Raw genomic sequence first — 16,785 nt, forward strand, 5'->3', positions numbered from 1 at the left:
CTCCCTCTCTCTCCAAACCCACTCCAAAGATGACAGGGAGAGGTGTTTGGATGGGGGAAGGTCTCCTCTCACCCCCCCCCCCCCCCTCCCCTCCCCCGCCGACCCTCTGGCTGTCCAGCGCCCGGGGACGTCCTCCCGACGCAAAATGGCTCTGCCGCAAATCGCGGAGTCCTGTAGCCCCACTCGCCGCGCGAGCGAGAGACCTGGGTTCGATTCCCAGCCGGGGGCCGGGGGCCGGGGGGCCGGGGGGCGGGGGGCGGGGGGGGGAGGCCTTGGGCCGCTCTCCTGGCTCCGCACGCAGCCTCTCTGATGAATAGTCCCTCAAGGGAAATTGGCCGCTTCGACCCACGACTGTTTGCGGGGACGCTGCGGCGCGTGGTGGGCGGCCGCGCTCAGCCCCACAAAAACCTCCGGTCGCTCCGCTTTTGCGGTCTCTCCTGCGAAGCGCTCTGAGGCGTCTCGAAGGCCCTGATAATAAGGCGCCGCCGTACCAAATGCGAGAGTTATTATTATTATTGATATTATTATTGTCGTTATCATTCACAGTGACAACAATAATCGTACGATTGCCCTCCTGCCCAGGGGAGATCCCAGAGGAGGAGGAGGAGGGGGGGGAAGAAGTCAGCAGGTGACGACATTCTGATCCACGCCGCTTCCGGTGGTGGGGCGAGTCGCCGTCATTTCCGGTTCCGGTTCCCCTCCTCCTGCCTAGCAACCGGCCGTGTGTGTGTGTATTAGCGTTGACTGTTGGGAGAGACACAGAGAGACGCGATGGTGAGTGAAAGCCTCCCGTGGGGGAGGCGCTTTGTTTTCTCTTCAGGCCCCTGGTCTGGTCTGGTCGGCGGCTGTGCCCCCCCTCCCCCCGGGGCGGGCGGGCGGGCGGGCGGGCGCGAGGCCCCGGCTTCCCTGTTTACAGCAGGGCCTCACTCAGCCTCTCCCGCCCTGACCGGCGGCTCCAGTCAGCCGGAGGCGCTCCCTGAGGGGGGGATCTCTCTCTGTCTCTGTGTCTCTGGGTGTGTCTCTGTGTGTGTGTGTGTGTGTCTCTGTCTCTCTGGGTGTGTGTCTCTCTCTCTGTCACTCTTTGTGTCTCTGTCTCTCTGGGTGTGTCTCTTGGGTGTCTCTCTCTCTCTCGCTGTCACTCTGTGTGTGTGTGTGTGTGTGTGTCTCTCTCGATCTCTCTCTGTCTCTGTGTGTATGTGTGTGTCTGTGTCTGTCACTCTGTGTCTCTGTCTGTGTGTGTGTGTGTGTGTCTCTCTCTCTGTCTCTCTGTGTGTGTCTGTCTGTCACTCTGTGTCTCTCTCTGTCTCTGTGTGTGTGTGTGTGTCTCTGTCACTCTCTGTGTCTCCCCCCCCCCCCCCCCCCCAGCCAGGCCATGACCTTTATAATCTGCTGCTTTTCCGTATTGTATTCGCCAACGCATTGTTATTCCCTGATTTTTGTTTTCAGTATTGTTTGCTTGAACGTTTCTTCTGGTCCTTTCCTTCCTCCTATCCTCTCTCTCTCTCTCTCTCCCTCCCTCCCTCCCACACACCCACACACACAACAAGAAAATAGGCCTTTCTCTTTCCCGAGGGAAGGGAGAGGGATCTGGGTGGGGCAGTGAGATTGAAAATAAATGGGACAAAGAAAGAGAAAAAGGGAGGAAGAGACAGAGAAGGAATGAAAGAAAGGAATAAGATGTCTTGCGTAGGGAGGGCAGGATAATAGGATTTGGATGGTTGAGATGGAGGGAGGGATGAATATTCTGGATTTGTTTCCCTCTTGTTGCTCGATTGATGTTTCGAACCAGAGAATTGGGTGGGGGTGAAACCAGTATTGGGGTCATTTCGCTGTGGTCCGCCCGGAGTAAGCACGCTGGATCAAACGACCTTCTCCCTTTCCGCATTTTGAGGTTAAAAATCTTCACGAGCACTGAGACCATCACCGCTCAACCCTCTGTTGTAGATCTCCCTCGTATCGCAGGTCTTGTCGCTCGAAAAACCGAACAGTGATTGTTATTTAACATTGACACGCTTTACAAAAAACCGTGCGAGATTCCACTGCCTGCCGAGTGCTCTCTCGTTTCAATTTCTTTCCTTTTTTGTTTTCAGTCTGAGGTGGAGGAAACGTTGAAGAGAATTCAGTCCCACAAAGGTGTGATTGGAACTATAGTAGTGAATGCGGAAGGTACGTGGCTCTCATCTTGATGCAGTAGTTTTGATTTCTGAGCCACAATTTTTTCAAAACCCTCTGGTTATTTACAGCTCGTAATCTTAGGGAAGTTCGCCCTCAACTCATTGTTCAAGTTTTAATCTCCATGATGCTGTTATGTACCTTTTTTAGGTGTAGAAATTAAGGGAACTGCTTTGAATGCCTCCTGCGTTTAAGGAACGCTGAGTGGTATTTGTGAGCTTCGGAGTGAGAGGGGGAGAGAGAAGATTCAGATGCTCACACCACCAACAATCACCTCTTTGTGAACAGCCCAGGAAAACCATAAGCAAAGGCTTGGAAGCAGATTGCTTGACTGGTCACTTGGTTAGGCAGTGCTCCTGAGGTTGTGGGGGTGGGTAGGGAGGGAGGAAATACAAACGCAAAAACAAATAAAGAAAATACAAGAACCGTGATTTTGGAAAGTGAAGAAAATGTTTTTTTTAAAACATTCCAGCCTTTTTAGTACATTGAAGACTTAAGCTTTCTGAACTTTTAGTTACCCTTTGCCTCTGATTTTAATCATTTTTATTTAATTGTAATGAAAAAGTGTGTGTATATCTGTGTGTGCGTTGGTATATATACACCAGAAGTATGCGTGAGGTTGATTCATATGTTAATCACACTCACAGCATATGTGCAGTTAGCAAGAGATAATTCTATATTCATTTCCTGATTTGGGACTTGGTTTAATGGTCATGATCTACAATAATTATTATCTACGATTTAAGCACTGTAATATTTCGTATATTATTCTAAATGGCTTAATTCTTAACAAGTATCACAATGGTACGCAACATTAGTTGCAGGTTTAATAGCTGGTATCCCTTGTGTGTTCCTGCATTACATTATTTGCTGAATAAATGAAAACTTCTAATGCAATCAAATTAATGATGATGATTGTAATATCACCAAACTGTCCACTGAGTTAATATAGCATTTCCTAGGGGAATTGTATTTGGAAGGCTGAAGCCAGCATTTTATTGAACTTGTAGAAATTAAAGTAGTTGCTTTGAATATCCTTTCAGATGGGATGGCAGTATTATTTCTGCCTCTTGTCTCTTCCCCCTCTCACACCCCCCCGCCCCCCCACCTCTATTTTGTTCCATCTTCTTCAGCTCAGAATGTAAATGGTATTTTTCAGACCTGCCAAATACTGCTTTGCTATAAGCACCTAGAAAATGTGGAATTGGAACCTGGATTGACTTTCTGTGTCGTTCTCTCTCCTCTATACGAGAAACTCACTCACCCTTGCTCCCTGATAAACTTGGACCGTAATTTGGAATTTGTGTGAATTCATGTTCTCTACTCCCTTGACATACTCCATTGCGGTCATTTCTGAGATGGGACCGATGAGAACTGGTTTAGATTGCAACGTGATTTTTATGCGAACTAATGGAGAGAGACCCGCATTGTTCGTTAGTCAAGAACCGTTGTCATTATTAACGTGCAAACTGCTAATTGGCATCCCTTCTCTCTTGAATCTAAAAGATTGCCGTTTTAACTGTTCGTACTCTTACACGTTAGCATTGTGTTGCAAATTATATGGCTATAACTTGCTGCAACGTCAAACAGCCACCTTGGACACAGATATTTGATTACTAGAGCAATCGTAGCTTACCCATTTTCTGCAGGTGGAAGATCTCGTTTATAATGGAAAGGTTCTCTATTTATTTTGATTCTCAGGAATCCCAATAAGAACAACCTTGGACAACTCCACCACAGTGCAATATGCAGGCCTACTCCATCAACTGTCCATGAAAGCAAGGAGCACTGTAAGAGATATTGACCCACAGAATGATCTGACCTTCCTGCGAATCCGATCAAAAAAACATGAAATTATGGTCGCACCAGGTAAAATTGTCTTGTGGTTCATGAGATTTAGTCCTTGGTAATCAAAGATGCAGCACACTTGTATCTACTGAAGCGGAAAATGATCAATTGGTTTTGTTGCTGGAAAGATCATTTGTTTGTTTTCCTTTACAGATAAAGAGTACCTTCTAATTGTCATCCAGAATCCAAGTGAATGAATTCACTCACTACACGTCTGAAAGACAGCGAAGGAAATCGTCAGTTGTTAAAATGGATCTATAATCTTAAATAAATTAATATGGGAATGATAGTACAAGGGACCAGTCGATGGTTGTGAAACTAATAAAGATATTCTTACTACTACTTGGATGATTGATTTTTTTTTCCTCTGAAAAGTTAAAATAAAAGATCAATGTTGTTCAACTTTTGGGCATTTTATTTTCAGTGGTGAATTGAGTCATTCAGGTGTAACTCGCTTATTCAACTCTGTTCTGACTGGTGTGTTTCTGCTTCAATCTTCTGTTGTCTTGTCGACAAGTTTCTGCACCAGACTTTCACCTGTAGATTCTCAAAATAGATGCAAATCACCAAAAAAGGCTAGTTCTAGGAAAACCACCTTTAAACCTTAACCACCTGAAGGGCAGCATTAACGTGACCACAACAGCATCATCAAAGTGACAAGAAAGACCTCTGTGGACACAGGTGTCCCTGGTTGCCATTCCCATCTGATATACATGAAAATATTCCTTCTCCCAGCACTGACATCACTTTTTTTAACTCACAAAATCGCTTTACTTTTCACTTTGCGAAGATGGGAAAGATAATAATAATCCTTGCATTTGATATAGCGCCTTATCACATCTTTGAGACGTCTCAAAGCGCTTCACAGAATATACCGTCGTGGGAATTGACTATATTTTATGGGTGAAATGCAGCAGCCAATTGCGCACAGTAGTGTCCCACAAACAGTCATTGATTGAGTGACCATTTTTTTTTGGTGAGGGGATTATTACCCTAGAAAAAGCGATCTGCCAATCAACTAATAACCGGGTTCCTACTTGCTGCGAGGTAAACAGGCTTGTGGGGTAAGGAAATGTGTCTAACATTTTGCTTCGCCGGGGATCAAACCCAGGTTCCGCTAACTTGCTTCTATTTACCCGGTTTTAAATACTTCAGCCAGCCTCAGCTACATGACAAGACCGTAAACATGGACACAGATGTTTCTGTTTCATCAAAGGTTTTCTGTTGAGCACCACTTCCTGTTTTCATGGTGGTGTTACGAAACTATTTTCAACAACAATTCTGGACAGAAGAAAGAGATGGTGTTGTAACTTTAAAATTCTGAAGCAGTTTTGTTTTTCTACCAAAATAAACTGCGTAACCGTCAGACAACTTCTGCATTTCATAATAATCACAACTATTTATGGTCCAAATCAAACACAGCTGATGTACATTCAAATGTTCAGTTTATTACCACGACTCCAAAGAACTGCGAATGCTTTGCATCTACGTAAATACATTTTAAAAAGCTTGAGATTCATAACCGCCCAAATAGTTAACTTTTGCGAGAAAAGCAGGTTAAAGTTTCACGTTTGATTCTCAGCAGTTTTGATGCCACACTGTTTGACCTGCTCTGGGTTGTTTTTATATTTAAAAACAGAAACCGTCTAGTCTTCTAGTGACCTTGATTTATGTTCCATTCCAAGTAATCCAAATTTACTTCCAAATTCAAAAATGAATTCATCATCTTGTTTACGTTAGTTGCCACACTTGTTGATATAAGAACACACACTTGCCAACTGATGATATTTTACAAAATGCTTCGAAATGTTAATGCGTAATGTGCTTTAAAATTCATTTTTTAATATATAATATATACCTATTCTTTAAAGGCATATGCATTCCTCAGTGCCATTTAATAACAGATATTGAGTCACTATAATTTGCAGTAAATCCTATAAAATGTTTTGGGATGTTTTGAGGAATGTGATAAGATGCGATACAAAAAATGCAGATTGATATTGTTAGATTATTTACAGTTTTTAAAAGTTAAATCCCCTTGCTTTGAATAATCACGTAATTGATGTAACTATATACTGTATCTTCCAATGCACTTGAGAGCAATAATTTCACATGAAATATATCATATATGACTGAATGTAAAGAAACATAGCTGGCTTGAATAAAATAAAGTTGTTATGAAATATCTGTGTACTGCTCTGCTCCCCCAATGTCTCAGGTAAATGCACCATGTGGTGTGACCCTGAGCCATTCAGAGCAGGAGAATGTTCATAGTTTGTGCTGAGTTTGCTATCTCAGGTGAACGTAGCTATTGATTTCAGTTTGTTGGGATTGGATGAGCAGTGGGAATTTGCATGGTCTTCTAAAACACTATATATAATGTAAGTATTAACTAATATATTTACCTCATAAGGCAGTGACTATTGTATGTTTTTAATTGTTTGCGCAGCTTTTCCTATCAGCACTTTTTGCATGGCGTGAATATTTGCGATGTGGTTCTCATCGTTTCAGCACCTCCAAATGTTCGTTCTGTCAGGGCGAGTTAAAATTCACCATATACAGCTGAGCATTGCCCACTGCACATTTGCTGATATCACATCTGTTTTGCTGAAGTATGAACGCGGTTTATCACTCCGTGACTCGAAAGGCTAACGCTCCACTTTGAACCACGTCAGGTTGAAGCAGAGCTCATCTTATGCAGTGTACAAGTGCACCTCATTCTTGAGAAAGTTACTTGCTGCACGCAATGAGGCAAGGCATTCATAAATGGGCATGATAACTAAACTAATAATCCTTGCATTTGATATAGCGCCTTATCACTTTGATTGGACGTCTCAAAGCGCTTCACGGAATATATTGTAAGGTCGATTGTCTGTATATTTTGTGGGCGAACCGCAGTAGCCAATTGCACACAGCATTGTCCCTCAAACAGTCGTGGATTGAGTGACCATATTTTTATTTTTTTTAATATAAATTAAGTGTCCACAGCCTAACAAGTAAATCACTCAGCCACTCTTCTGTTAAAATTTATTGATACAGAAAATCGAGTAATGACTTGGAGTTGAATAGAAGTGCTTTGACGATAAGCTGCTATACCAATGCAAGGATTATTACTATATTTATTTATATATAATATAAATCTCCTTTCTCCTTTCAAATAGTGGCATGGGGTCTTTAACACCTATCTGGATGGGCAGAGAGGACCTCAGTTTTTTGTCTCATCCAAATGACTATGCTTCCCAGCTCCAGCACTGCACTGGAGTGTCACCCTTGACTCTCAGTTTAAAGGGCCATCATGTGTGTTGAGCTCACAACCTTCTGACTCAGAGGTGAGAGTGCTACTACCTGAGCCAGGCTGACATTATGCCTTACAGTCCCATTGACAATGAATGGACAACACAGACTGTTCAGGTCACAAAGCACACAACGCCTTTGCACAATAGATGATAGATAACAGCTAAGAAAATAGATAATATCGAAATCGATCTCAGCTACCTTTCCCACAAAAAAAATTGTGTTCTTCTCTTTGCCCAGATCCAACAATTGCCCATTACTTTTTTTCAGTTGATGATATTTCTTTATTTCTGTTCCTTTGGCGAATGAATGCAAAGCATAATTTGATTAAAGCCTCAAGTGGGTTCAGAATTGAGCCAGCACTATTCTGGGGTCAGATCCTCAAGGAAATGTGAAACATTAATCATGGAGAAACCAATCCATTGAAGGTCTGGGTTAATCGGCGCGGCAGTAAAATGTTGGGAACCGTTAACAATGATCATGTGTTTTGGGTTAGAAGGCTGTCCATGCAGAGAGAATGTTTGAAACTGTGATACTAAACACCAGGACTTCAATTCCCTCACCAAATAAATGTCTTGCGCCATGATTCAACTATTTCCAATCAACATTTTGAAAGATGTTGTTGAAATTAGGTAGTTTCAAGGCTTTATCATAAGAATACTTTCATTTGATCATTTTTAACCGATGGGTTCAGATGGTGTCATAAACCAGATGAACAAAACCTTAAGTGATTTATTGGTTTCTTCTGATTCCAGAGACTAAATTACAGCCTTTTAATCATCCCCTGTAATTTTTCTTCTTCTGTGCGATGTACGTTGGTCTTGATAGAAATGAAGACCATTTTAACGACAGTGTAAAAATAGCCCTGAAAAAGACATTGATTAAAGACCACAAGAGGCTATTGTGATGCAATCGTTGGGTAAATTAATATTGTCTGTGAATCACTGTGTGTAAAAATAGAAGATATATCCTGGCTGCTCATGTGATGCGGTAAATAATGCCAGCAGGGAGACTGAGCTCACAAGTGAGGGGACATTTATTACAAACACAACACTGGCTGCCCAAGATATATTCTGTTGCATGGTTTGCAAGCAAAACAAAACAAAGACTTTTCCACTTTTTATAGCTCAGAAGAAACTCACCCCCCCCCAAAAAAAATCTTTCCACCTCACACCCAGCCCCTCTCTCCTTGCTTTCAAAACGCCCCCTATAAACCTACCTCTCCAACCGTGCATTCCTTTTTGACCCTCTCCCCCCCCCCCCCACACCCCCCACCACCCAACCTCATTCCAGCTTAATGCTCAAGAGCACTCGCCTCGCAAGCGAAAGGACCTGGGTTTGAGTTGCTATATTACGTGAAAGATGCAAGTTACAACAACAACAACATCAACAACAGCTTGCGCCCCTCACGCAAGGTAGCGTCCCAGAGCGCTGCTATGTGGCAAGTGCAAGTTGGTTATTGGCGAAAAAAATGATCACGCTGATATCACCTCCAAATGAAAGTGACTTGAATGATATTGCAAAGATCGCATATGACTCTGCCAGTCTCTGAAGCCACGATCCTACTCTTCTCATGCTACCGTCTTCAACACGGACAGACCGTCTTTAAAAGTTCCTAATACGCTGCACATCTGTTATAGATACACATACTTACCATTACTGTCAGCTCCAGGCATCTTTTGAAGGGCGTTGTGCAAAGAAGTTGGGCACTTAGCGCTCACCAACATCTGCTCAATTTCAATGGAACCCACTGGCGAAGAAAGTAATTTTCAAAAATAGCCAAATCGCAACTAGAACGGAGCGCGATCAAAACACATCGCTGTTTACACATCATTAATAACTTTAAATGTCTAACGCGTTACACACTGCTTTTCCGCCTGCAGTCCACAACTGGGAAAGGAAAGTAGAATTTGCCAGATTTCTGTTCCCGTTGGACGCCCCCAATTAAGAGTTTAATTGAAAAGCAATCGAATTGATTATTATTAATGATAATAATCCTTGCATTTGATGCAGTGCCTTTCACATTGAGAGGACACCTCAAAGCACGTCACAGGATAGACTGTAAACAATAACTTGCCTTTGTAGAGCACCCCTCATGCAGAGCAGTGCCCCAAAGCACTTGTAAAGTGGAGGGGTGGGTGGGGGGTAGGCAAATTTGACAGCCAATTTGCCCTCATTAATGTCTCGCAAATAGCAATGGAGTAAGTTTTATTTGTGTGCATGTCAATAAATAAACACGTATACGTAAGTCTGTGTTCTGACGCGTTCTGTTGCAAACAAATTGATCTCCTAATTTCATCTCAAGGTAAATAATCTCTTGCTGGTATCACAGCTGCCTGAGTTGCAAAGTGCGTTGTGGATGTAACACAGATTTCAGATAGACTTCCTTCCTGCAACTGCTGCTGCTGCAGAGCCCGTTTGAGCTGCAGAAGATGCAGAATATTTTCTGCAGCCCAGATATCTTCAATTCCCTTTCCAAAGAGTTTTTCATTGCACTGAACATCATTGTGGTTGGTGTGTGCGATAACCTCCACGTGGCACTTTTGCCGCCAATTTGCCCGCAGCAATGCCTCGCAAACTGCAGCGAAGTCCGTTTTATTTGTGTGCGTCTCAATAATGACACCCTACACAAATTGCTGCGGTTTTGCAGCAAATGCAAGTATTATTATTGTTATTGTTATTGTGGAGTCCTGTAGCTCAGTGGTTAGAGCACTCACTTTGCAAGTGAGAGACCTGAGTTCAATTCCAGGCAGAGGGCGAAACCTTGGGCAAGTTTCCTTACTCCACACAGAGCCTAATAATAATCCCTCCAAAAAAAAAAAAAAAAAAAAAACAATAATAAATTGGTCATTTTCAATCTACGACTGTTTGTGGGACATTGCTGTGCGCAATTGGCTGCCGCGTTCGCCCACAAATATACAGTCAATTCACTTTACAGTGTGTTCTGTGAAGCGCTTTGGGACGTCCTCCCGACGTGAAAAGCGCTATATCAAATGCAAGGATTATTATTATTATTATTATTATTATTAAATGTGAATCACCTTAAAGCAATCTCAATCCCGTTCCAATGGTTGTGGACACACCCCGTCCAAAATTGCTCTTAATTTGGAACTAAATGGCAGTCTCACTTACCGGCGTCACAGATTACTTGGCCCGAGAACAGGAAAATGTCACACTAGTGCAGTAGAGGGTGCTGTTCTGTGGTTGGGGTTAAGGCCCATTGCAATAGCAGAGTGGAGAGAACTTTACTTTGGCGTCTAACTGTACCGTATCTGACCCGGGTGCTGACCCTGACCGCCCAGAACCTGCTTCTCAGCACCATCGGAAAAGTGCTTTCAACAACAATCAAAGCGTTTCAAGGGGCCAAGTCAAACAAGTCAACACGTTTCCATTTTTCCCTCTCCCCCCACCTCGGCCGTCAAGCAATCCTGGACCACGTGGAGCAATCTTGGCTGGCGGCACTTTCACCTCCGACGTGTTTCACAAAAACAAGAGAGTTTCCCCCCTGTGTCCTGGCCAGCAGAACAACAGTTACAATGGGTTATTTGCCTCATGGCTGTTTTCGGGATATGGCAAATTGGCTGCCGTGTTTGCCTATAAAAATACACAGTCACTAAACTTCACCGTGGATCCTGTGAAGTGTGTTGAGATGTATTCCTGACGCCCTGACGATCACAAGGAGTATTTTATTTTGTTACATTCCGCACGGGCGGGAGAGACGTTTTCCGGATGTAGTTTTGAAGGAAGATATTGCTTCGTATTCTGCTGCATTTTGAAGCAAAGGAAAGTCATGAAAGGGATTTAAAGGGTAATAATTCTGTTCTTATTAATTATTTAGAGGAGACATGCTGCAAAATTGATAGCCGTGTTTACTGAATAAATGCGCTACCTGGTCAGGTTTCCCTCGATTCTGCTCCTGGGCCCTGCCTTGGAGATCGATACAAGGTCATGCATCACAGAGGGCGAAATGTGAATTACTCGATGGCAAGGTGTCAAAGCGGTGGCTGAGATGCGTGGATTTCTAACTGGATTCCCGTGGGAATTCCACTCCGACCCGCGGTATCCAAGTGGGGATTCCTGCCGGCAATGCGTCATCCTTGGACACTTAGAAACTCCACTCCCAAAGGAGATTGGGTTGGGATACAATTCCCGCATGTACAATTGCTGGTTGGCATGACATCATTCCAGTTTCCTGGAGCACTTTGAAACGTCCTCACATGAAAAACGCTCTGTCTTACCTTTACCACTTCAGAATGGTGACTGGAGGTGGAATGCCCCAACAATGGATTGAAGGTTGTTGTGTTGTTCTTGTTGGCTGCACGAGCAGAGAGGTGCGCTTCACATTGGGAGGACGAATGGAAACAGGTTGCAACCTACAATGCGATGCTAAAATGCGACACGTGCAAGCTGCATTTGTCGGAGGTGTCGTCCTTCGGATGAGACGTTAAACCGAAGTTCTCATCTGTCTGTCCAGGTGGACGTTAAGTTAAAAGATCGCATGGCGCTACTTGAATAGAGAAGGGCAGTGTCTCCTGGGATCCTGGTCAAGGATTCCCCCAGATAAAACCAATCATTCACTTCATTGCTGTGTGCAAATTGGCTGCCGTGTTCGCCTATGAAATGCAGTCGTTTATTCCCAGTGAAATTAGTGAAACAACTGTGCACTTTGAGTGGCCTCCTGATGTGAAAGACGCTGTATCAAATGCAAGAATTACTATTATTATGGTGAGAAGACAACGAGATGGCAGTGGGAACTATCAAAACCGCACAGGTTCATGGAGGCAAATGACCTTTTTTTGCCCTAAGAATTCTTGTGTTCTTATAAAATGTCAAAGGATTGGCTCAGGACCCTTTACTCTCCAGAGTGAATTTGTATCACTTGTGATTGAGTCCCACAGTTTACGTGTGATTTCGTGCCATTATTGCACAGCCAGGTTGTCACTTGCTCTTCAAAATAGCTGTCCCTGAAAAACACGCCAGTGTCGTCTGTACGATAAATAGCTTATTTTTCTCCCCAAAATGACATTGATCGTACATCCAAATGTGTTCATAGAATCTCTGTGTTCTGATCCAGCACAATGCAGTAGCGTCAGTCTTGCTGGATAATTTATGGTTTCATCTAAATCCACTGCTGTGTTATCGTCGCTATCTGTTATTACACTAACAGCAGTCGGTGCTGCCTCTCAGCAACAGTCTGTGAAACAGAACTTACAGTGGACCTACAAGGGGGAGAAAACTCAGGCAAACAAAAAAAAACCTTGACAAGAAAAACCCCAGTTTTTTTTTCCTTTGGTCAGCCAGGCGTCTGACACACCTGGAAACCCAACGCCATGCTCAAGTGTACGCTAACAAGACAGAGAGTACCAGCAATAAATATGGAAATTTCCCCGTGCCTGGAATGGAATGGAGTGGAATGCCCCGGAGGGTTCCACCCTGATTGCCTGCAAGATACACAGTCACTACCTTTTAAAACGTATCCCTTTGAGGCTTCCGACGTGAAAGGCTCTGTATCGAATGCAAGGATTATTATTATTATTTATATCACAGCAGCAACTTGCATTTATATAGCGCCTGTCACATAGGGTAAGATCTCAGAGCGTTTTACAAAGACAGGAGGGGAATCAGTGTAAGGGCGAGGGAGTTGGCACGGTCAACGAGATAGGTGTTAAGGTGGGACTTAAAGACAGACAGAACGGTAGGAAGACAGAGGGGTAAAGGGAGGGAGGAGCATGGTAGCTGAGTATGGGGTGAACAGGCTTCGAATTGAAAACCCCCAGAACAAATGATAAGTGCCTGCATCCATCATGTGCTTTGAAAAAGGAATGTCAATGGTGAGGCTTATTGGTGCAAGATGACGCTTATTTTGCTAAATGACAAAGAGCACCCAAACTTCAAAACATAATCTTGCTCTGAGCGTTCAGGATTTGACCTAAAAAGAAAAGATAGCAATGGCTTTTCCAGTATCGCCCGTGGGTTCAAGCCAACCGCAAAAACACAGCGTAATGGCCTTTTGAAGCGATTTGTTTTTCCGCAGATGTACTTGGAGAAAGATTTAGCCAAGTCAGCTGCCGTAATACAATCCTAAAGTCCCAGCAGCTCAGCACCTCATTGGCTTTATATTCCGACGAACAGAATGCAGACTTATAATCCAGCAATCTCCCAGTTAAAGCGGAAGCAACGAAAAACGACCATCCAGGAAGGAAGATGGACTTGCTCAGCACACCAGTCACCTAAAGACAAGATGGAATCTCGTAGCATAGTGGTTAGTTTAAAAGAGAATGACAAAACCTGCACAATGTAGATTTGGGTATTACAGCACATCGTGAGCTGACTGACTGTCTGTGATAACCTCTTGCCATCTACCATCCTTATACATAAACAGCTAGTTAGCATTATACTGCACCCCTGGACGGAATAAATTAGGAATAGCTTCACCGATAATACAGATTGTGAGGAGTGTGTAACTTTTTGCATGTGTATAATCTTACCGTCCAAATCACAAGGTGATTTTTTTTAGTTAGGAAATATTTGCTGTACAATATTGCCCCTGCATGTAAATGACTACAGTATTCGATGAACACGGCAACAATTCTCCATCAAAGTCTCTTTTCGGTATTTAAATATTTCCACTTCTTAAATCTCTCGCTGAACAGACATGTCAGTCTTCTCCTTGTAAGTTATGATTGATGTTCAATTTATTCCTGCAGAGGCTGCCATACTTCATCCATCGCAGTAATAAATATGTCAGCATATAGGCAGATATCTGTGAAATTCCAAGTCGCTGCAAGACATCTCTGACTATACTTCTATTTGGACGGCTTTTTTGGTTAATTACTGGAGCTGTGCAGCGATTGTTGGAAAGATGTCTAACACAAATTCTTTATTGCATGATCCACTCAGCGCAAATGTAGCCACGCTCCAATAACACTCACTGCAGGTGTGTCAAAAAATGGTGCAAAGATTGTCTAGATTAAATTTGCAGCATTTCAGAACGCGTTCCATATGGTAGTTACCTCTGATCAATAATTACAATCACAGATCATGGCGAGCCGATAGATCTCTTGACGGTTAACGCTGGCGATTGTTGAGAGTGTAATAAGAATAATTATAATTATTATTATTATTAGGGCATTGCAAAAGTTTGTTAGTCGATCGGCGGATTGCTTTCCGGGGTAATAATCCCTTTCCAAAATAATAATAAATAATAATAATTAGGCCACTCAATCCACAACTTTTTGTGGGACACATTGCTGTACGCAATTGGCTGCTGCGTCTCGCGCACAAAATACACAGTCAATCCCTTGCACGATATATTCTGTGAAGCACTTTGAGACGTCTCAATAACGTGACAGGGCACTAGATCAAATGCCAGGATTATTATGAAATAAAATGGAGAAGGAAAAAGGACCAGAATGTGACTGTTCATTAAACACACAATTGTTTGTGATATTGGGGGGGGGGGGCGGTTGCACTGTTTTGAAGAGACAAATACAATTCATGGTGGCTTTTTTTGTGCAGGTGAAACCAGGTGAGGTCATGTGTCAAGATATCTAGAACAACCAGGTTATTTTGACCAGATTACTGGCAAAATCACTCTGGTATATATTACGCTAACTAGATTACAATTCTTCCTGTGCACCTGTCTCCCGAGTGCCTATTACTGTTGCACACACTGTTACCCTGGGAATAAATATATCAACGGCACACGTGCTGTTGTGCTCATTTACTGCTGTTCACAACTGGGAACTTTCCCAGTATCGGCAAGTCTTCATATTGGGACAACCCAGTGAGGGGCCGCCACCCTGTTTCAAAACAAATGGGACAGATTCTAAAGAGGTTTTCCTAAGCAGCTTATCACATCAAAAGGTCTCAAAGCGCTTCACTGTGATTACTGTCAAGTGTAGTGACTGTTTTTTCAGAGCCAACGAAGTAATAACAATAATAATAATAATAATCCTTGCATTTGATATAGCGCTTTTTATATCTTCTCGACATCTCAAAGCACTTCACAGAATAGACTGTAAAGTGACCGTATGTTTGTGGGCGAAACGCGGCAGCCAATTGTGCACAGCGGCGTCCCACAAACAGTCGTGGATTGAAAATGACCAATTTATTATTGTTTTGTTTTGGAGGGATTATTATTAGGTGTGTGGAGTAAGGAAACTTGCCCAAGGTTTCGCCCTCTGACTGGAATTGAACCCAGGTGTCTCACTTGCAAAGCGAGTGCTCTAACCACTGAGCTACAGGTCTCCACACGTAGTCAGTTTGATTACAGGAAGGCCCCACAAACAGCCACAGGTTGATTAACCAATTTTATCGAAAGAATTTGGGGATACAGCACTAACTGGGAGAGGAACTCCCTTCACATTTCAACTTGTGTCATGGGTGCACCTGAAGAGTAGCAGATGCAACCCTCGGTTTAACATTTCGTCCCCTTTTGCCTAAAAACACAGTCGCTACGCTTGGCAGACGTTGCCTGTGAGATACTGTGAGATGATTTAATGTTACAGATGGTATATCAAATGCAAGGATTCTTTATTTCTAAACTTTGGACACAGAGTGGGAAGGTTGAAGGGAACAGGCAGGTAGGTGACCGTTGGCATGATCAAAGGAGTAGGCTTACAGGAGACTTTTAAAAACAGATGATGGTGGGGGTTGGGGGGGAGATAGGGTGGAGGAATTTAGGAAGCAATTTGCAAACGGTAGGGGATCGATTAATAGCTGAAGGATTAACCACTGATAGTGGAATGCTCAACAGGCCCCAATTGGCAAAACTGGGTGTCCTATCTCAAGTGAGTGTCCACACTTGCAATTTATCCCACAGTATAAAAGCTAGAGTCAATAGGAACTGACTCTTATCTTACTTTAGCTTCAGCCCTAAACTGGGTGGAGCTGTTCCACTAACTGGGTCGTGTTCACCAATTACATTGAGACCTATGCTCCTTGTTGGTTTTTGTGGCGAAGGAATCTGGCAGCGTTCCATCCCAGCTCTCGCAAGCATTCTACACGTTTTAAAACTGACCAAATTCCCGCTGCGTGTCCGCTCGTGTCAGAGCCCAATGGTAATTAGAAACCCCGTGGGAGTTTTATTGGGATGCTTCATGCAGCTGATGTCTTTTGGCATCCCTGCGGAAGCCTTTGCATATCACTTCATGTAGTTTCATTCAGTTTTTCGTTTCATTTCAGTTTACCAGGCGATGGAATGATCCCGCGTGGTTGTTAAAGATCCCAAGGCAATCCCGAAAAGAGAAGGGAATTTCTAGCAGTGTCCCAAGCAACAAACCCCAGATGCAATCAATCATTCACTTTGTGGCTGTTTGTGGGACATTGCTGTGTGCAAATTGGCTGCTGTGTTCTCCTACAAACTATTACAGAACCACTATATTGACAGTAAATCCTGTGAAGTGTTCTGAGATGTCTTGACATTGTGACAAGATGCTATATCAAAGGCAAGGATGATTGTGAACAGGA

General features: G+C 43.3%; 1 protein-coding gene across 1 annotated transcript; it reads left to right on the top strand.

The window, feature by feature from the left end:
• Window positions 1–670: 670 nt before the first annotated feature.
• dynlrb2 (dynein light chain roadblock-type 2) lies at window positions 671–4,361 on the top strand. The gene is given in 4 exon segments (NM_001292956.1): window positions 671–774; window positions 2,091–2,166; window positions 3,874–4,041; window positions 4,174–4,361. Coding segments are annotated over 4 exon segments (291 nt in total). The 5' UTR covers window positions 671–771; the 3' UTR covers window positions 4,218–4,361.
• Window positions 4,362–16,785: the final 12,424 nt, after the last annotated feature.

Source organism: Callorhinchus milii, unplaced genomic scaffold (genome assembly GCF_018977255.1).
Source record: "Callorhinchus milii isolate IMCB2004 unplaced genomic scaffold, IMCB_Cmil_1.0 Scaffold14, whole genome shotgun sequence".
Classification (NCBI taxonomy): Eukaryota; Metazoa; Chordata; class Chondrichthyes; order Chimaeriformes; family Callorhinchidae; genus Callorhinchus; species Callorhinchus milii.